Source organism: Lactuca virosa, chromosome 7, assembly GCF_052849685.1.
Source record: "Lactuca virosa cultivar CGN04683 chromosome 7, Lactuca_virosa_CGN04683_v6, whole genome shotgun sequence".
Classification (NCBI taxonomy): domain Eukaryota; kingdom Viridiplantae; phylum Streptophyta; class Magnoliopsida; order Asterales; family Asteraceae; genus Lactuca; species Lactuca virosa.
Window position 1 is genome coordinate 88,360,568 of NC_136432.1, and position 22,643 is coordinate 88,383,210.

Consider the following 22,643-nt stretch of genomic DNA (forward strand, 5'->3'; position numbering starts at 1 on the left):
CTTACTTTAGGAAAAAAGTGAATTTGTATGCTAACCCATGAAATTGCACATTGCACTTTATAAGTCGTTAGTGGAACGTGTGTGGTTAACCGGGAAACTAATAGAGACAAATAAAGAGTGGCAATGGGTGTCTCGAAAATTATCATTGATTAATGGAGTGTGTGTGGTTAACCGACATATTAAAATGAGATGATAAATGATATCGATATTACCAAGCTAATTTCCATGGTTATTCACATCTTGTTTGTGATCCTCGGTATCCCAGTCACAAATGGAAGAGTTTTTAAGTGTATAAATAATTAATTTGGATATTAACTTAACTTAATAATTAATGTCAAATATTATTTGGTTTAATTTTAAATCTAAATTAATTGTTTAATTTTCGAAATTTAAAATATAAACTTGTATTTTTGAAAAGTTGTAAAAATACACCTTATACTATATGTAAAATTAAATGTTTAATTATTACTATACGTATAAGACTAAGTCAGTCAAACCACTAGTACGCCTCATTCACGAAGCCGATCTATAAGGGGGGTTTAAGGAAATTGCCTATAAAATGGTAGTTGAATGAGTGCCCACTCTCACCCACCGCTTCATTGATTGGTGGAGGGTCGTTAGCCGAACGGGTTTTATAGGAAAAAATGATTCTCATTAATAAGTATAATGAATTAAAAAGTAACTAAACCTTTTATCAAAATTCTCAATCTTAGTTACTTTAGGAAAAATGTGAATTTGTATGCTAACCTATGAAATTGCACATTGCACTTTATAAGTCGTTAGTGGAGCGTGTGTGGTTAACCGGCACACTAATAGGGACTAATAAAGAGTGGCAATGGGTGTCTCGAAAATTATCATTGATTAATGGAGCGTCGAGCGCGTGTGGTTAACCAGCGCATTAAAATGAGATGATAAATGACATCGAGAGTACCAAGCTAATTTGCATGGTTATTCACATCTTGTTTGTGATCCTCGGTATCCCAGTCACAAATGGAAGAGCATAATCGAGATTAAACATGTCATTGAAGAGTTTCAATGAATCTCAAAAGATCTAGGAATTTCATTAAAAGACTAATTCGTTCAAATTTTGTTTTCTTGTGATGAAATTGGTAAATCGTCATTTACCTACCTTTATATAATTTACAATTAGATTATAACATCCCTTTTCTAAGCTGTGAATTATTTAGTTAGATCCTAGCCTTGATATTTCATTTTGGGTGTTATATTGAGGATTATTCTTATCTAACTAAAAACTATCTTTCTTTTATAGATGTCTACTCCAAACGATGTTTCCGGTTCCTCCTCCTCCTCCAACAACAACAACAACAACTTCTCCTTGTTGAATATCTGCTCTAAGGTGCAGTTGGATGACACCAACTACAATGATTGGATGCACAACATAAAAATGGCCCTTCGCTTTGAGGACAAGGAGTATATCCTTGAGAGACCATTGGATGAGATCGACGAAGAAAAGGTCACTCCTGAAGAAATGGTCGCCTACAAAAAACACTACAATGATGCAACAAAAGTTGCTTGCATCATGGTAGCCACAATGACTCCATAATTGCAGAGACACTATGAGGATTACTAGCCGTAAGAGATGAACAAGGACCTTATGGAGAAATACCATAAGCGAGCTCGTCAGGAAAAGTACGAGATGGTAAAGTCCCTCATTGCTAGCAAGATGAAGGAGGGAGAGTCTGTTAGCAGCCACGTTCAGAGAATGCAACGATACGTGGACAGGCTTGTCAAGCTGAATGTGAATTTTGATGAAGAGTTGGTAATCGACATAGTGTTGAACTCCTTGCCAAGTTGTTATGATCAGTTCATATTGACCTATCATTTGAACAGCAATGAAACTACTTTGTCTCAATTGCACAACCACTTGCGAACAGTTGAAGCAGGAATGAAGGGAAAAGGTATTGCCTCCACTCCTGCTAGTGCTCCCGTTCTGGACATTGGTCAAAGGAAAGGGAAAAAGAGGAAAGGTCCTCCCAAGAAAAACTGGAAGGGAAAGTCCCAAGCTAGGTCGTCAAGTAATGGACCCCAAGGAAAATCCAGTTCTGATGCTCCCCTGTCTCTGACCCCAAAGAGGCCACTTGCTTCTATTGCAATGACAAAGGGCATTGGAAATGAAGCTGCCCAAAATACTTGCAAGATATCAAGGATGGCAAGGTGAAGCCAACCTCGGCAGGTATTTACACTATCTTATCTAATAACTCATCATATTCTCGTTCTTGGGTCCTTAATACAGGATGTGGATTTCAAGTTTGTTCTGATTTGCAGGGGCTAAGAAGAGGTGAGGATGTGAAGCATGGAAGGATTAACTTAATCATGGGGAATAGGCGATCTTCACCTGTCACCATGATTGGAGTTTATAGCTTAGTGCTTAGTAGTGGGTTAGGATTAGATTTAATAAATTGTTGCTACTTGTCAGAAATGACACGAAACATTATTTCCTTTCATGAATTGTTTAAACAAGGTTTTGGATATTCTTTTATTGATGAAAATGGTTCTATTTCTACTTATAAAAATGGTGTTTTTTATTTTGAAGCTTTACCTTGTGATGGTGTGTATGAAACTGTGATGATTGTGGACAATTTAGGTAATAGTGTTTTTCAAATTGATTCGTCTAATAGTATAGACACAACATGTTTGTGGCATTGTCGTCTTGGACACGTTAACAAGAAACGTATTGTCCAACTCCAAAAGGATGGGGTGTTGAAATTATTTGACTTAATGTTAGATGATACATGCAAATCTTGTCTTTTCGGTAAGATGACAAAATCACATTTCACTGGTTCTCGTGAAAGAGGTGAGGGATTGTTGGATCTCATACACACAAATGTGTGTGGGCCCTTTAGATCCACCATATAAGGGATGCTAATCGATTCTATGTGACTTTTACTGATGATTATAGCAGATATGGCTATATCTACTTAATCAAGCATAAGTCAGAAACCTTTGAAAAGTTCAAAGAGTTTAAACAAGAAGTCGAGAATCAACTGGGCAGGAAGATAAATATGCTTAGATTCGATAGAGGCGGTGAGTATCTTAGTATCGAGTTCCACGACTACCTCAAAGAATGTTGAATAGTTTTACAATTGACACCTCCTAGTATGCCACAACTTAATGGTGTGGCAGAGAGGCACAATTGAACCTTATTGGACATGGTTCATTCCATGATGAGTCAAGCTTCTCTTCCAATTTCATTCTGGGGGTATTCCTTATAGACATCCGCTCACATTCTTAATCTTGTCCCAACTAAGAAGGTTGCCAAAACACCTCACGAGATGTGGAAAAGGAAGGTTCCCTCGTTAGCACATATCAAGGTTTGGGGTTGTGAAGCTTCCGTTAGACGAGATACTCACGACAAGCTTGAACCTCGAAGTAAGAGATGCATTTTCATCGACTATCCACATAAGTCCTTTTGATATTTGTTCTAAAGGCCTAGTGAGAACGTGGTATTTGTAGCACGAAGAGGACTCTTTCACGAGAGAAAGCTCATATGCAAAGAGGACAGTGGGAGTACAATTGATATTCAAGAAATTCAAGAGTCAAATGATGAAGGAACCTCTGAAGTCGCTAGGGCTCAACCTGAGGAAGAAATTCCAGTTGAACCGACTGACGAATCATTACCTCTTAGGCATTCCATTAGAGTTAGAATGTCACCTGAGCTCTATGGTTTCCATATTACTACAGATGGTGATAAGTTTATCAATGATATCACACTGGTAGATTTGGATGAACCTACTAACTACAATGAAGCAACGACAGGCCTTGAGTCAGCCAAATGGCAAGAGGCAATGGAAAGCGAGATCAAATCCATGTATGACAACCAAGTTTGGAACTTGGTTGATAATGTACCAGGTCGTAAGACAGTTGGGTACAAATGGATCTTCAACAAGAAGACTGACATGGATGGAAAGGTACACACTTTCAAGGCTCAACTGGCTGCGAAGGGCTTTACTCAAACCCTAGGGGTTGAATATGATGATACCTTCTCACCAGTAGCTAAGATTAAATCTATTAGGATAATGCTCGTCATAGCTACATTTCATGACTATGAAATTCGGCAGATGGATGTCAAAACCGCTTTCCTTATTGGGAAGTTGGCTGAGGTTGTTTACATGAGTCAGCCAGAGGTTTTTGTGGATGCAAAGTATCCAAATAGAGTGTGTAAGCTTGAGAAATCAATCTATAGATTGAAACAAGCTTCTCACAGATGGAATCTTTGCTTTGATGAGAAGGTCAAAGAGTTTGGCTTCTCTAAAAGTGAAGATGAATCTTGTGTCTATGTCAAAGCTAGTGGGAATATAGTAACCTTCCTTGTATTATATGTTAATGACATACTTCTTATAGGAAACGACATTCCAACTTTGTAAGAGGTTAAGTCTTGGCTTGGAAAGTGTTTCCTTATGAAGGATCTAGAAGAGGTTGCTTATATTATGGGGATAAGGATTTTGAGAGACAGGAGTAAAAGACTAATTGGACTTAGTTAAAGTACATACTTGGAAAAGGTGCTAAAACGTTTTAGTATGGAGGATTCCAAGAAAGGAGAACTGCCTATACAGAGTAATATCAAACTGAGTAAGACTCAGAGCCCGAGTACTGATGCAGAGATAGCATAAATGAGTAGAGTTCCATATGCATCTGCCGTTGGATATATCATGTATGATATGACATGTACTCGTCCTGATGTGGTTTTTGCTTTGAGCATGGTCAGTCGTTATCAGGGAAATCCAAGTAGAGCTCATTGGATAGCAGTTAAAAATATTCTCAAGTATCTGCGAAGAACAAAGGACTGGGTCCTTGTACTTGGTGGCAGTGATACATTGAGAGTAACTGGGTATAGTGACGCCAGCTTTTAAATAGACAGAGAGAACTTACGTTCTCAATCTGGCTGTATGTTTACCTTAAATGGAGGAGCGGGAACCTGGAAAAGTTCCAAACAAGAGACGATGGTTGATTTCACTTGTGAATCAGAGTACATGGCGGCGAGCGAAGCATCAAAGGAGGTGATTTGGTTGAAGAACTTCATCGGAGACCTTGGAGTTGTTCCAGCTATCAAGGAGCCGATGGAGATTTTCTATGATAATGAAGGGGCGGTTGCCTTAACAAAGGAACCAAGAGATCATGGCAGATTAAGACATATCAACAGAAAATACAATTTCATCAGACATAGGGTAGAAGAAGGTCACCTTGTTGTAAAGAGGGTGCCATCTGAAGAGAATCATGCAGATCCTATCACAAAGGGTCTGAGTAGGGTCAAGCACGTTCAACATGCTAGGAGCATTGGTCTGAAAGATGATATTAGTTTTAGTAGTTAGATAGTTAGTTGAAACTTGTAACAAAATAAATGTAATTGACCTTTGGTGATTAAATAATAGGGAATTATTTGTGAGTTTGTTTACTACCTTCTGTCAATTGTTTATTATTGTGGTTCATTTTGCATGTTTTACTTCCCGAATAATTTGATTATTCAAAACTCTACAGTCGATCATACTTTTGGAAGTAAGTAGTGAATTAAGACTGTCATGAATTGAACTGTATATTATCTAAAGAATTTTAGACATAGCAACGGTCTGCTGCAATGTTCATGAGTACTTTGAAATGGAGATTTAAATATTGGATTAACCCACGCTCAGAGAATTACTTCATGGAATTTATCACGAGTAATTCTGAGATGATAATATCTTATAATCTTGAAACGGAGATATATGAGTTGTGATTTACAAATCAGTTGTGCATTGATGATATGTAAACGCATCAGTAACTTGACATTATACAACGTATTGTTGTGCATGATTTGATAAGTAAATGGTGCAAGCATATAAGTCAAAGTTTATCTGTTCCTTTGGACTTTACGGGAAAAGCAGTATCTTTGGGCCCCTCGGTGATTTGGTGTTGACTTATAGTGTCGGGCCTAGCCAAGAATAAATTGATGTGTTCGATTAGAACTTCTATGTCATCTCAAATCAGAAATCGGAAAACAAAGTATTGGATAATAAGATTGATTATGTTCACTTTCTCATATCCAAATGATATCTTGCAGAACAGAGGATTTGTTGGGTTATGAGCAAAACAACATTCCTATGGTGTTCATGCAAACCCTAATGCTTGGATCTAGTTTTTCTATTTTTACATGCAATAATTGTCCAAGACTTACAAACCCTAATCTAGCATACAACAAAATCGAAATCAACATAAATAAACTAGTAAGAATGTTACCTTTGATTGTTGCTTGAAGATCTTGAGCCGTTGAGAACCTTAGCACCTCAAATGTTGTGCCTCTAATAGCTCACAAACACCAAAGCAAGTTGGAGAATGATGGAGAGAGAGGAATGGAGGCTCAAAATCGGCTGGAACTCTTCTAGGGTTTCAAGTGGCCGATTTCACTATCCCAAGGGGTCCTTATATAGCTGCAGAATTATGGTTTCAGTCAAATTCCTAACCTGGTTGCTTAAGCCCTAAGCAGCCCATAGGAATCTTCCAGAATCAAGCCCTTGGATGAAATCCTTATGGGCTCCCATAAGATTTCGTGCATCCCTTGATTAACGGATCCACAACCCAAAGTCCAATTATCTCATAATTACAGTTTCAGTCCCCTTAGTTCAATTAATATCTTTTTGACCACAAAATTAATTCTTAATTAATTCTTGATCAATATTAATTAAACAATATGATTTCTCCTTTAATATATTATTCATATAATATATTAATAAACCATAATAACCTCTTTCGTATTATTCTTCCAGTCAAGTTGCTTCGGTGAAGGCAACCCAAAAGCACCATGCTACAATCGGGTCAATTACATACCAAATATGGTTATGGGCTTAGACACTAATTCAACAGTATCCCACTTGGATAAGTCTAATAACTATAAATGCAAGTACGACTTCAAAATCCGATTAGCAATCGTAGCTCTCAAAAGCCGTTGTCGAACTCTGACACATCCTTTAGATAAGGGATCGTATAGTCCTCCGTTCTCAAGATATCGTGTGGACAATTACATGGAACATAGTCATACTTATTGTCCAGCAGTTTGTTTCTCGATCTCTGATTTGTCTAACATAGAAATTAATTGACCACATCAATTCAGTCCTGACCGGGCCCGACATAGAAGTCAAACCAAATCATCGAGGGGCCCAATATATCGCTTTTAGCCTCGTAGGATAAAAGGAACAGATAAACTTCGACTTATATGCTTGTACTATTTACTCATCAAATCGTACACGACAATGCGTTTTATAACATCAAGTTACTGATGCGTTTACGCATTATCAATGCACAACCGACTCGTAAACAACAACTCATATATCTAGGTTTAAAGACTATATGATATTATCATCTCACAATCACTCGTGATTAAACTCCATGAAGTGATTCATGTGAGTGCGGGTTTAATCCAAAACTCAAATCATATTTCATAAGCACTCATGAACGTTGCAGCAAACTTTTGCTATGTCTAAACACTTAGACAATCTACAAACCAATTCATGACAGTCTTCTTTCATATTTACTTCCAACGTATAAACGACTGTGGATAGGTTAAATAATCTTATTATTTAGGAAGTCAAAACATGCAAAGTGAAACAATAGTAAATAATTAACACAAGATAGTAACTTTAATTATAAATAAAACACCTTTATTTAATCATCAAATGTTAATTACAATTTATCTATTACAAGGTTTTAAAGCTATCTAATCACTAAACTAATATCGTCCTTCAGGATAATGCTCCTAGTGTGCTGCAAGTGCTTAACCCTACTCAGTCCCTTCGTAAGGGGATCCGTTGGGTTCTCTTCTGACGATACCCTCTTCACTACGAGGAGTCCCTCTTCTACCCGATGTCTAATGAAATGATATTTTCTGTCGATATGCCTGGATCTGCCATGATCCCTCAGTTCCTTGGTTAAGGCAACCGCACATTCGTTATCGCAGAAAATCTCCATTCGCTCCTTTATGGCTAGTACAACTCCAAGGTCTCCGATGAAGTTCTTTATCCATATCGCCTCCTTCGACGCTTCACTCGCTGCTATGTACTCTGATTCGCACGTTGAATCAGCTACGATCTCCAGCTTGGAACTTTTCCATGTCACTGCTCCTCCATTCAGGGTAAAGAACCAGCCCGATTGCAAGCGGAAATTATCCTGGTCAGTCTGAAAACTAGCATCACTATACCCTCGCACTCTCAAGTCATCACTCCCACCGAGGATAAGAAACCATTCCTTAGTCCTCCGAAGGTACTTAAGAATATTCTTTACTGCGGTCCAATGTGCTCTACCAGGGTTCCCTTGATATCTGTTGACCATGCTCAAAGCGAAGGCCACGTCAGGGCGAGTACATGTCATAGCATACATGATTGAGCCAACTGCGGAAACATAAGGTACTCTGCTCATCTCTGCTATCTCGGCATCGGTACTCGGACTTTGAGTCTTACTCAACTTGGTATTGCTTTGGATTGGTAACTCCCCTTTCTTGGATTTTTCCATGCTGAAACGTTTCAACACTTTATCCAAGTAAGTACTTTGACTAAGTCCTATTAGTCTCTTACTCCTATTTCTCAAAATCCTTATCCCTATAATATAAGCAGCTTCTCCGAGGTCCTTCATAGCAAAGCACTTCCCAAGCCAGGACTTAACCTCCTACAAGGTTGGGATGTCATTTCCTATGAGCAGTATGTCGTCCACATACAAAACAAGAAAGCTAACTATACTCCCACTAGCTTTGACATATACACAGGACTCATCTTCGCTTCTCGAAAAACCAAACTCTTTGACTTTCTCATCCAAACAAAGATTCCATCTGCGAGATGCTTGTTTCAATCCATAAATTGATTTCTCAAGCTTACACACTCTATTAGGGTGCTCTGCATTGACAAAACCCTCTGGCTGACTCATGTAAACATCTTCAGCCAACTTCCCATTAAGGAAAGCGGTTTTGATATCCATTTGCCATATTTCATAATCATGAAATGCAGTTATGGCTAGCAGAACCCTTATAGATTTAATCTTCGCAACTGGTGAGAAGGTCTCATCATAGTCAACTCCGGGAGTTTGAGTAAAGACCTTCACAACCAATCGCGCCTTATACGTGTGTACTTTCCCATCCATGTCGGTCTTCTTCTTGAAGATCCATTTACACCCGACCGTCTTACGACCTGGCACATTGTCAACCAAATTCCAAAATTGATTGTCATATATGGACTGAATCTCGTTGTCCATAGCCTCTTTCCATTTCGTAGACTCTGGGCCTGCCATGGCTTCCTTGTAGGTGTTATGTTCATCCAAATTTACTAGTGTACTATCACTAATAAACGTATCACCCTCAGCAGTTATATGGAAACCATATAATACGGGTGGAACACTAACTGTACTGGAATGTGTAAGAGGTAGGGACTCGTCAATCGGTTCAACAGGAGTTTCCACCTTGGGTTGAGTGCCAGTGTTAGAGGTTCCTTCATCTTTTGACTCTTGAAGCTATTCAAGATCAATTTGCCTCCCACTGTCCTCTTGGCTTATGAGTTCTCGCTCTCGGAAACCCCTCTCCTTGCAACGAAGACAACATTGTCACTCGGTCTATAGAAGAGATATCCAAAGGACTTCTGCGGATAGCCGATGAAAATACACTGCTCACTACGAGATTCGAGCTTCTCGTGAGTCTCTCTTCTTACGAAAGCCTTACAACCCCAAACCTTGATATGTGCCAATTAGGGAGCTTTCCCTGTCCACATCTCGTGAGGTGTTTTGGCAACCTTCTTAGTCGGGACTAGATTAAGGATATGGGCGGTAGTCTCTAAGGCATACCCCCAAAATGAGATAGGTAATGAAGCACGACTCATCATGGAACGAACCATGTCCAACATGGTTCGATTGCGCCTCTCAGCTACACCATTCAACTGCGGTGTCCTAGGTGGCGTCAATTGAGAAACAATTTCGCATTCCTTGAGATAGTCGTGGAATTCAATACAAAGGTACTCACCTCCTCGATCGGATCAGAGCATCTTAATTTTCTTGCCCAGTTGATTCTCCACTTCCTGTTTAAACTCTTTGAACTTTTCAAAGTTTTTTGACTTGTGCTTGATTAAGTAGATATACCCATATCTGCTATAATCATCGGTAAAAGTCACATAGAAGCGGTGCGCATCCCTTGTGGTGGATCTAAAGGGCCCACATACATTGGTAAGTATGAGATCCAATAAACCCTCACCCCTTTCACAAGTACCAGTGAAGGGTGACTTGGTCATCTTTCCAAGTAAACAAGACTCGCATGTGTCATCGTCCCTAAGTTCGAATGACTCCAACACGCCATCCTTTTGGAGTTGGGCTATGCGCTTCTTGTTGACATGTCCAAGACGACAATGCCACAAGCATGCTTTATCCACACTGTTGGAAGAATCGATATGCAACACATCATTTCCTAAGTTGTCTACAACCATCACAGTTTCATATATACCATTACAAGGCAATGCTTCAAAATAGAAAGTACCATTAAAGAAAGCATTAATAGAATCATTTTCATTATTAAACGAAAATCTAAAACCTTGTTTATACAAACAATGAAAAGAAATAATGTTTCGTGTCAGTTCTGACGAATAGCAACAATTATTCAAATCTAGACCTAACCCACTACTAAGCACTAAAGAGTAAACTCCAATCTTGGTGACAAGCGACACTTTCCTATTCCCCATGATCAAGTTTATCTTCCCATGCTCCACATCCCTATTTCTTCTTAGACCCTGCAAATTAGAACAAATGTGAAAACCACATCCTGTATCGAGGACCCAAGACATAGCATGTGATGAGTTATTAGATTGAATAGTATAAGTACCTGCGAAGGATGGCTTTATCTTCCCATCCTTGATATCTTGCAGATACTTCGGACAACTTCGTTTCCAATGCCCTTTGTCGTGGCAGTAGAAGCACTCTGCATCCTTCGGGTTGGAAGAGGGGGCAGCAGGACCAGCTTTGGTTCCACTTGAAGAGGTACCATCGTGAGACTTTCCCTTGTGGCTCTTAGAAGGGTCCTTCCTCTTCTTTCCTTTTCCTTGCCCAATAGCCAAAACAGGGGCAGCAGTAGTAGGAGTAAATGCAATATATTTTCCTTTCAGACTACTCTTAGCAGTCCTTAGCAGGCCTTGAAGCTTGCTTAGATTGACCTCCTCCTTGTTCATGTGGTAGGTCATACGAAACTGGTCGTAGCAAGGAGGTAAGGAGTGTAGAATGATATCTATGGCTAACTCCTCATCGAAGTTGACATTCAACTTCAGCAAGCGGTCCACGTATCTTTGCATTTTCTGGAAGTGGGTCGTGATGGACTCTCCATCCTTCATTTTGGTAGTGATCATCGCAGCGATGATCTAATACCATTCCTGCCTATCACTTTGATGGTACCTTTCCATCACATATTGGTGCATATCGTACGGATAGTAGTCCTCATAGGACTTTTGGAGTTCAACAGTCATTGTTGTGAGCATGATGCAATGAACCTTCGTAGCATCTTGCTCGTGGGTTTCGTAAGCAACAATTTGTTCAGGAGTATCAGTGTTGACATTGACTTCTTTCAGCTCCTTGTCGAGAACATACTCCTTGTCCTCGTAACGGGTGACCATGTGGATGTTGCAGATCCAATCATTGAAATTGGACCCATCAAAAATCACCCTCCCACACAAGTTCGTGAGTGAGAATGAGCCGGAAGGGGTCGAGCCAGAAGCGTTGTTGTTGTTCGAAGTAGACATCTGAAATAGAAAAGGAACAAAGTTTAGATTAGATAAGAATCCCCAATTAAACACCCAAATGAGAAATTAGGGCTAGGACCCAACAAAATTATTTACAATTTAGAAGAGGGATGCCGTAATCCAAACTACAAATAACTTGAAGGTAGGTAAATGACAATTTACCAATTTCCACCATGAAAACCGAAAAGGCAATTAAGTTTTAAATGAATTGAAATTCCTAGATCTTTTGAGATTCATTGAAATTTTCAATGACATGTTTAAATCTCGATATGCCCTTCAAGTTTGTGACTGGGATACCGAGGATCACAAACAAGGTGTGAATAACCATGCAAATATACTTGGTGCCCTCGATGTCATTTACCACCTAACCAATGTGCCGGTTAACCACACAGGCTCCATTGATCTATGATAAACATCAAGTCACCCTTTGCCACCAATGCTAGTCCCAAATTAGTGTGTCGGTTATCCACACACGCTCCACTAACGACTTGGCAGGGTGCAAAGTCTAATTTCATGGAATAGCATCATTTCACATTTTTCCTAAAGTAACTAAGATTAGGAATTTTATGAAAAAACATTTAGTTACTTTATTAAACATTATACTTTTAATGAGGAATTAGTTGTCCTATCCTACCCGTTCGGCTAACGACCCTCCACCAATCAAGGAAGTGGTGGGTGAGAGTGGACACCCATTAAACTGTCATTTTATAGGCAGCAACCTTATAACCCCCCTTATAGATCGGCTTCGTGAATGAGGCCTACTAACGGTAAGACTAGCTTAATCTTATACATATATATTATTAATCTTATAATATTATAATAGTATAAGGGTTGAATTATAAACTTGTAAAATTCTAGGGTTTAGAATTTAATAATTTCAAAATTAAACTTTTAATCAAAAATTTAAATTCCAAAACTTGAGGGCAAGTTTTGAAACTTTTCAAAACATCTTTTAGATCAAATTTGAAAAATTATTAATTAATCATATTATTAATATTTATTACATAATTTGACCTAATTTATTTTCCTTACAAGATAATTCAAATCAAAAATACAAATAATTAATTTTATCTTATAAAACAAGTAATTATCTTATTTATGACAATTATCCTTCAATTGAATTAGGATAATCAATACCATATTGAAAAAATCGAGTTTAATCAGTCAAAAACGTTTTTGGTAATTATCCCAATTCAATTTTAGTCAAAATCCCGAAAAATTAGCCACCAAACGAGCCGACTCGTCGAGTCACAGAACTGGACTCGTCGAGTAGCCCTGACTCGCCGAGTGCATCTGGTGAATCGACGAGCCCATCAGTCAGAGGCTTGATTTTTTTGACTTTTGAGCTTGAACAAATTAGCTATGTATCAAATACAAAAGAGAAATGATCTAGGCTCTGATACCACTATTGGTTATGAGCAAAACAACATTCCTATGGTGTTCATGCAAACCCTAATGCTTGGATCTAGTTTTTCTATTTGTACATGCAATAATTGTCCAAGACTTACAAACTCTAATCTAGCATACAACAAAATCGAAATCAACATAAATAAACTAGTAAGAATGTTACCTTTGATTGTTGCTTGAAGATCTTGAGCTTTTGAGAACCTTAGCACCTCAAATGTTGTGCCTCTAATAGCTCACAAACACCAAAGCAAGTTGGATAATGATGGAGATAGAGGAATGGAGGCTCAAAATCGACTGGAACTCTTCTAGGGTTTCAAGTGGCCGATTTCACTATCCCAAGGGGTCCTTATATAGCTGCAGAATTAGGGTTTCAGTCAAATTCCTAACCTGATTGCTTAAGCCCTAAGCAGCCCATAGGAATCTTCCAGAATCAAGCCCTTGGACGAAATCCTTATGGGCTCCCATAAGATTTCGTCCATCCCTTGCTTAAGGGATCCACAGCTCAAAGTCCAATTATCTCATAATTACAGTTTCATTCCCCTTAGTTCAATTAATATCTTTTTGACCACAAAATTAATTCTTAATTAATTCTTGATCAATATTAATTAAACAATATGATTTCTCCTTTAATATATTATTCATATATTATATTAATAAACCATAATAACCTCTTTCTCTATTATTCTTCCAATCAAGTTACTTCGGTGAAGGCAACCCAAAAGGACCATGCTACAATCGGGTCAAGTACATACCAAATATAGTTATGGGCTTAGACACTAATCCAACAGGATTATATGACCACTTATCTTAGGACACATAATTGAATGGGTCAGAGTTTGACAACAGCTTTTGGTGGCTACAATTTGCTGATCAATTTGGAAGTTATATTGGCTGTTATAGTTACAGACTTATCCAAGAGGAAGACTGTTAGATTAGGTGTCTAAGCCAATAACTATAATTGGTATAAACTTGAATTGATGGTAGCACAATCCTTTTAGGTTGCCCTCACACCTAGCAATTATACATGATTATTTTGGAGAGAGAGAATGATTTATTATTTGATTAATAAATTGAAATAAATAATTTGTTAATATATTATGGAAATAATATATTAATTAAAAATAGTAATATTTAATTAATATTTAATCAGAAATTAATTTGGTGATTAAAAGAATTAATTGAAAGTGCAGAGACTAAAGTGCAATTGTTCAATAGTTGAGCAAGAGGCATTCTACAACCCTCCATAAGGTTATAGACGGTTTTAAGGAGCCTAAGGGTTTCTAGAATTATCCTTGGTAGATAATTAGGAAGCTAGATAATTACCCGGTTCAAGATAATATTATTATATTGGGTTTGGGCTTATCTAGGGTTTCTTGACTGTACTATAAATAGGCCTCTAGGGCTATGAATTTCGACACTCCTAAACCTAGAAGAGATATGGCCGAAAATCACCTCCTCCCTCTCCATAATCCTTAGTTGCTAGTCTTGGGTGTGAACCATCAGAGGCACGACGCCTGTGGTGCTAGCTGCCAAAAGATTTGAAGAAGGATTCAAGGTTGTTTGCAATTACAATCTTCAAGCTATGTTTCTTATTCTATTGAATTCGATTATCATAAGAAAAATTTTGTAGGATGATAGTTCATAGTATGTTGTCTATATGTAAAAGACATAGATCCTCAATAGGTTGCATGTTCCCTAATCATTTGAACTGTTTGAATGTTTTACGCTTAGTGCATAGAAATTTTGTAAAAAAAAATTGAGAATATGGTTTTGGAAAAAAATTTCAAGTTTTTACGAATCTTTGAGTTCTCAAAGTATTTTCTCTCGCGCTCTCTCTCCAATAAGTTTATATATATATATATATATATATATATATATATATATATATATATATATATATATATATATATATATATATATATATATATATATATATATGGCAAAACCTAATACTATTATTTTAGGAGATTAGGTAACTAATTACCTAATGTTGTCCTAGTGGTGAATATACACTTTCTAAAGTTTTATACGGTGTTTAAATTATAATAAATTAACATTTAGAATGATTTTATAAGTAGAACTAGGTTAAAACTCGTGTGATACACGGATTGACAAATTAAAATAGCAAAACTAATTCATAATAAATGGTTAATAAACATAAACGAATTACCAATATTATATTTTAAATTAAATTTAAAAGATATACACTATAAAAATCAAATAAGCCTTATACTATATGTATTGACAAAAACAAAATTTAATTTAAAAAATATCAATAAAAAGTAAATATACAACACATACATACATAAAACATATACAAACCACACACAGACAACAACACATACTCACAAAATCATTACATTTGTGTTGCATTTCTTTATTAACTTTAAAAAAATTGAAAGTAGGTTGTTGTAATAGAAACGTAATTGAAGGTATAATGGTATTTGTTGGTTGTTATGAAATGGTTGTTTAATGGAAACATACAAAGCAAGTTAATATCAATTAAATAAGTTTCTAATACAGTTTAAAAAAAAGCTACAATGCACAAATCAATGAAAATATAGCATTCTGCACAAATAAGTTTACATTATTGACAATTATAGTAATATACTTAGAAAGTACATTGCTATTTTAGGGTAGAAAGGATAAAAAGTCATAATAAATATATTGTATAAACTGGTAAAAGAAAAGTGCATTGCTATATTATGGTTATATTGCGATATTAAGTCATTGTTAGTTATAAAAAAGGGTATTATGGGAAGTTTTCAAAAAAATTTAGTAATTTGTAAGAATAGGTCTTGTTTGAAAGGTCCATGTGTTACTAACTTTACAAAAAAGGTCCCTTTGTTACTAACTTTACAAAAAATCTCCATATTTTTAAAAATTTATAAAAAATGTCCCTGTTTTTTCAAAGTTAACAGAAATTATCATTACTTTAGTTCATTGAGAATAAAAATAACTGTAAGATGCTATATTTGACAAAGGTAATAAACTGAAAAGAAATAAACATAAATGGTCCCTGTTTTAATATGAAATAATTGCAAATACATGAATGGTCCCTGTGATACTAACTTTCTAAAAAAACCCATGTTTTTAAAGTTTTATTGAAATGGTGCCTGTTTTGTAAGAATTAACAGAAAGTGTCAATATTCATAATTTTAAAGTAAACAACAACGTACTTTGTAGTGCTTGTCTAATATATTATCATTGCATTTTGAATAAAAGTAATTGTAATATGATATATTTCACAAAGGTAATAAATAATGAACTTGAAAGATTAAAAAGGACGATGAATTATGAATTTATTATTGATAAACTATCATTACTTTTTTTGGCTTATGAAATAGAACCATACTTTGCTTCAAGTTGTTGAGAGGTCCTTCCACCAAGCACTCATGCTCCTTGTCTCAACATAAACAAAATGATATTTATTGGGGGAATGGTTTTATTGTCTTTTCATAGATGTTATAGGGGATGACCTTATAGTGCATGAGTAAGCCATTCCATAATGGTTGTTTACTAAGAACTTTTGGATTTACAAGAATCACAATACCATATCGAGCACGAGTAAGTGCAACATTAAGCCTACGTGGATCATTCAGAAACCCAAATACCCTAAAACACACAAGCAAACCATAATTAAAATCTCATCACCCCATTATAAACCCTAAACTAAATACAGATCATAGCAATGGGTAAAAATTGTATGTGTTGTCATTTTGTATAAAGAAAATGCAAGTATGTTGCTATTGAGAGTTTAATATTTGTTATTATTGGGGGAAAATATTAACCAACCTGATGTTCGTTACTTCTAACGCATGACAAAATAATGTAATCTTTTTCCCTCCCTTGGAATGAATCCACACTTGCAACCTGATTATACATGATGTAGCTCATAAATTATATAAATTTATGAACAAATGAGAAAAGAAAAATGTGAAATTACCTCAATGTCCTTGTAAAGCTGTTGCGTAAGTGCACCGTTTCTAGACATATAATTAACAATATATGCACGCTGTCCTTCGTATGGTGTTATAACCCCTATCTGTATAATATTTAAGTATAATAATAAATTAATTATATCCTATCAGTGCCAATTATTTTTATAAAAATATATATACCTGACATGGAACTACACAACTTTTTAAAAAAGTAATCACTATTTTTTCAACATTTGCAACAATTGTTCTGTTAATATAGGATGTCCCACTAGCACTTATTTCTTCTTGTCCCATCTTACAATATAAAATAATTAGTGAACTCAATACATAAAAGAACATTAAGATTTAACTTTTAAGACAATTTTGCCCTTGTCACGCATACCTGGACATAAAAAAACATGGGGCGATTTGGGACAGGCCATGGAAAATCAATACTTGTTGATTGCCTTTCGTTTATGGTAACTCCATTTTGGAGGGTACCTTCGTAAAAATTATTCATACGATATTGCACCTGAAAATTTTCAGATGGAAAAAGTCAACATTTTTTTGTTTTGTAAAAAGACGTATTTGCCCTTGTCACACATATTACTATTTTTTTAAAACATCTAATCTGATTGGTTTTACACCAAGAAGCACAAGTCTACCCTTGTTCATCTTTTAATTGTTGACGCTTGTGAAGTTCACTCTTTTCAGATGTATCAAGATGGCGAACCTTAAATGAAAACATATAGAATTCAAACTATTAAAAATCAAGTGTGTAAAAGTCATAAATGTATACAATTTGGAACATTAAGAAAAAAGAATCCTGAAAGAACCATAAAGCAAGAAAAAAAGGCATATCATCGACCACCTTCTAGACATGACAATAAATCATAACATACAAAGATTTCAACGCCAAAGAAATATAAAACATGTAATATATAAATAAATCAAAAGTATTATACATGAAAATGGGAAAATCAAAATATCATAATAATACCTATTCCCATGTTCATGGTCATTTTTGTCCAAAGGCTCAAGTAAATGATTGAATCTTGAAAATATCTTTCACATCTTTAACCCCTTCATCATACAAAAAATTGCCATTAATATTCAATAAGGTATACCCTGGTTTACAATATCATCATAAAAAAGACTTAGTTACTACTCTCTCCAGTGTACAAACATGACATGATACAAAAGGATTAAAAACAACTCTCTGGTTACTCAAAAAAATCTTACACATTCTTAGATAGCAAAGATAACTGATACAAAAACTAACCGCATGATGCCAAACGAAGTAGTAGGAAAAGTGATGTCAAAGATTTGAGGGTTTGCTTGAATCGATCGGAAATTTCAGGGGCGGACTCGCTGAAAAAGCCGGTTTGAAATCGCATCTTTTACTTCATGGTATTCCAATTTTGATTTGGGTTGGAATTCAAAGATTTAACATGTTGATATAGGATTTTCATTCCAAATGTTGAAGATAATTATAAAAACGAGTAAGAAGGATTAGCTTTGGCTAACACGTGTTGAGATTGTTGTGTGCCTTCTGTACCTTCCATGGCGTTTCAATTGCATAAAAGAAGTGTTCCATTTTGACGACCTAGCTTTGTAATAAAATAAAAGATGCGATTGAAGATTAGTTTTAGAAATGATTTTGTTCCTCATTTATTCTTATCAGTTGACAGAAAATCGCTGAGTTAGTTTCTGATTTATAGCCTTCAAATTTGAAACTTGATAAAAATGTGTTGATTGTATGCGATGGCTAGGGAAAGTGAAAGTTGAAAGGGCATCGGGGGAAATTCACTTTGGTATTTTGACCGGGAAAAATCGATTATGGAGGGCTTAAAGAATGACACGTGGCAAAAATCTACTTATTTATTAGATTAGGGGATTAGCATTACCTTCAACGATCCAAAACACTGAAACAACACAGGGGCTGGACTGTTTTTCATCATAGTAGAATGGCTAAAATGCAACATTTTCCGTACTTCTATTCTGTTACCGTTACTCCACGAAGAGGCTCCCAGTCTCAGACGCCTGAATTTTCGTACAAACAAAATCCAATTCGAAAAGAGAGAGAAACATCAAGGTAGAATATCTTCATTTCTAAAAGGAGGAAATCGTTTGTTAAAGCTTCGATTTTTACAGGAATACGTATAATATATACCCATTTCCTTTTAGTTACAGAGATGGTTGTTCCCTTTTCCATGAATTTCTAGGTTTTTGTTTGAAATGGCAAGCTCAGGTCCGAATGATGAAGTTGTTTCATTGGAGCTCCCTGCACCCCCTGGCTGGAAAAAGATGGTTCTCGCTTTCCCCTCTCTTTACTTGTAATTATCATATTGTATCCTAATCATATATGCAGGCATGATTTATGTATTTTTTATTACATTTCTGCTTACTTTTCTGTTTAAGTTCGTGAATTGGGTTCTGGGTGTAGCTCAACTTTGCAAAAGGATGAGCTTTTGGTGATAATTTGGTTCGATTTTGGTGGGTTTCGAAACTTAGGGCTTTTGAGCATGCTCTTAAGAAATTTTGGTAGTCTTTTTGTTTTTCTATCTTGTAGATGCATATGAATGCTACTTTGATTTATGTGAGTTCCTTTGATCTTCTACTTACATTGTTGCTTAATTTTGTGAATCGGGTTCTGGGTTTTGTTCAATTTTGCTAGAGGTCGAGTTTTGGGGGGTTATTTTGTTTCGATTATGATGGGTTTTTGAGCTTTTGTGGTTTATTCAGAGAACCAAACTAACCTACTTTGTTACAACTAAAAAATAGTAATCTAGAATCTAATGATTATATTTGAGGGTTGGGTTTCCTTCAATTCTTCTTTCTATTTTGGTAACTCCTTTTAATGATTCTTGAATTAGTATGGATACAATCTTTACTCCCACCCAAAAGTTGATTTCTTGAATTAGGGTTGCACAAAAACAACAATGACAAGTGATTGCCATTTGCCACTTTCGTGTGATTTTTGTTCATATGTTATTTAAGGCCAAACAATAAAGTATATGACATATAAAGACAACTTAGTGGATGATCTTTGTATCTTATATGATGTCCTTGTGAGAAAAAAGGGAACATTTTTAATGTGGCATTTAAAATTAGCTAAAAAACAAAAGATTGCAAAATTTTCCGTTTTGGGTAAGGATATAATTGAAATCTACTTCTTGCTCACTAATAACTTGTTAAATATCAATAAAGATTACTCTATTTTGCCCTTGTTGACCGAAATTTTCGATATTTGACTATTTTTGGATCTAATTTTTGGATTTACATGTAGTTTTTGCCAAAGGTAGGGGGGACACCAAAGAAAAATGAAATTACGTTCACTGCCCCTACGGGGGAAGAGATCAGTAACAGGAAGCAGCTGGAGAAGTACTTGAAAGCACACCCTGGAGGGGCAAAAATGTCAGAATTTGATTGGGGAAGTTTTGAGACCCCGAGAAGGTCTTCAAGAATCAATGAGAAAGTGAAGTCAACTCCACCATTACAAGAGACCGAGCCTATGAAGAAAAGGGCTAGAAAGTCTTCAGGGTCAAAGAAGGGTAAAAAAGAGAAAGAAGATGTCCCTGAACCAATCACTGACATAGATGTTGAATTGAAGGAGGCTGAAAAAGATATGAAAGATGACGAGAAACAAAAGGAAAATGACAAAATTGCCCCTGAAGAGGAAAATGACGAAATCGACCCTGAAGAAACCAAAGGAAAGGAAAAAAATGAAGATGAAACCGAAGAAGATAGTAAGAATGGTGAAGAAGGTAAGAGTGTAGAAGAGGTCAATGAAATCCCAAAAATGCCCCTGTTGGATGAAGCTACGAATAAGGTCAACGAAGAGAAACGAGCTGATCATCATGCTGCCATAGCAAACAACGAAGGAGAAAGCCGTGATGCAGAGCAAACAGTAGCAGTTACAGAGGCTGAGGGGCAAAAGGGTAATTTTGGGGATGTTTCTGACAAAAAGGTGGAAGAAGAAGAAGGGGAAATGGGAATCAATGGTGGAAAATGGTGTCAAGCCGCTAGGGCATTAGGTAAGTATGTATTTATGTAATATTGTTATGTAAGAAGCTATCTTTGTGTTGTGGTGTTGTCAAGTTGTCATGGTTTTGGTGGTTTGTTTTGAGCAGGTTTGACTGTAGAGCTCTTTTTTGGTCCTGATTTAGTTGAATGAAAAGTTAATACTTAATACATATTAAAAATGATTACAAAAATTTGCATAAAATAATTTAAGAGATGTAATTATCTCTATGTTTTGGGTGCCTTTTAAGTTGTTTGAAATGTTTCTTTTCTTTTTTGATATATTTTGGGTTACCTTTAAATTATTTAACCGATGTTTTCTATAGGCAATTTTCTTTATTTCACTTGCTCCTCCACATGTTAGAAATAGATATTTAGTTGTACATTTAGAGCTTACTATTTTACTTCTCCTAAAAAAGTATACTGCAGATTCTCGTTTCAAATTGAGTGGTAAGTAATGAATGACATAAAATGAAATTGTGACGAAATTAAAATTAAAATTTTGTATTGTGTTGTGTTCGTAGCAAGTATAAAAAACACGACGTTGTGTTCTGTTTGTATTCAAACTCGACACGATATTAATATGTGTTTGTCGTGTTTTTCATTTTTATATGATTAATTATAAAGTAAATGAATTAAAGGTTTATTTTTATTTATCTTTTAATGTTTGTTATGTTGAATGTTTTTATCGTGTTTTAATTGGAACGTTTTTGTTTTACTAAAGCAAAACATGACGTCGTGTCGTGTTCGTATTATATAAAAAACTGTCGCATCGTGTCAACTAAAAACACGACACGACTGTCCGATTTGCCACCCATAATTTCAAAATAGTCAATTTTCGAACTAGTATTATTTGTCTTGTATTTATATTTTCAGAAAAGTAGTTTGAACAGTTTTTTTCGAAATAGTATATTTCGAATTAGGATTATTTGTCTTGTTTTTAGCTTTTCCGAAAATACTATTTTTGAGCTAGGGTTAATTTGTGATTAATGTAGTTAGATGTCTCTAGTTATATAATATGTCTTCTAAACTTAGAGATTATGAGATTATCCTCGGCAGTAGTTGACCAAATAACAACCAGTCATCAAACAAAACCGATTTGGTTCATATATGAGTTAAAGCCCATCGACCCTAAATAGGAACTATTGTGTAACATCACGATGATGAGATATTTTCAATTTTAACCCTATGTATGAAGGAATATTGCATTTTGACCCTTGTGCATGAGAAAGATTGCGTAAATGGCCCATAGTGGCATTTTAGTGATTTTGGCCAAAGACTTAGTACGCTAGGCATACATTGTGTATGTTGGGCGTACTTGGGCGGACCTTAGTACGTTGGGCGTACACCGCGTACGCAGGGCGTACGTAAAGGATCCTCAAACACTAATTTTTAGGGTTTGGTCCATATATAAACATCCTTAACTCCTCATTTCTCATTCACTCTTCAGCCTCCACTTGCCATTTCGTCCATCTAGAACCCTAATCCTCCTTGAGAGTGTTCTTGAGCTTTTGTGGGTACTTTTGGTGATTTAGAAGGAATGAGAAGAAGA

At 35.9% G+C, this 22,643-nt stretch overlaps 1 protein-coding gene across 2 annotated transcripts; it reads left to right on the forward strand.

Moving 5' to 3' along the window:
• Nucleotides 1–19,020: 19,020 nt before the first annotated feature.
• LOC145125586 (uncharacterized) lies at nt 19,021–21,299 on the forward strand. 2 transcript variants are annotated; one of them, XM_079061028.1, is made up of 3 exons: nt 19,021–19,163; nt 19,294–19,378; nt 20,358–21,299. In XM_079061028.1, exons 1-3 carry the CDS (start codon nt 19,036–19,038, stop codon nt 21,123–21,125), a joined length of 981 nt encoding a protein of 326 aa, XP_078917154.1. In that variant the 5' UTR covers nt 19,021–19,035; the 3' UTR covers nt 21,126–21,299. The 2 variants fall into 2 exon arrangements, with proteins under 2 accessions (XP_078917154.1, XP_078917155.1); XM_079061029.1 differs by having other exon boundaries at nt 19,083–19,163; nt 19,256–19,378.
• The last annotated feature ends 1,344 nt before the right edge of the window (nt 21,300–22,643 follow it).

What these genes read in the sequence shown, in the direction of transcription:
- LOC145125586 (XM_079061028.1), top strand. Translation starts at nt 19,036, where the DNA reads ATGGCTAAAATGCAACATTTTCCGTACTTCTATTCTGTTACCGTTACT. An exon ending in AAAGAGAGAGAAACATCAAG is followed by an intron (nt 19,164 to 19,293) that starts GTAGAATATCTT and finishes ATGAATTTCTAG; the next exon opens with GTTTTTGTTTGAAATGGCAA. An exon ending in CCCCTGGCTGGAAAAAGATG is followed by an intron (nt 19,379 to 20,357) that starts GTTCTCGCTTTC and finishes ATTTACATGTAG; the next exon opens with TTTTTGCCAAAGGTAGGGGG.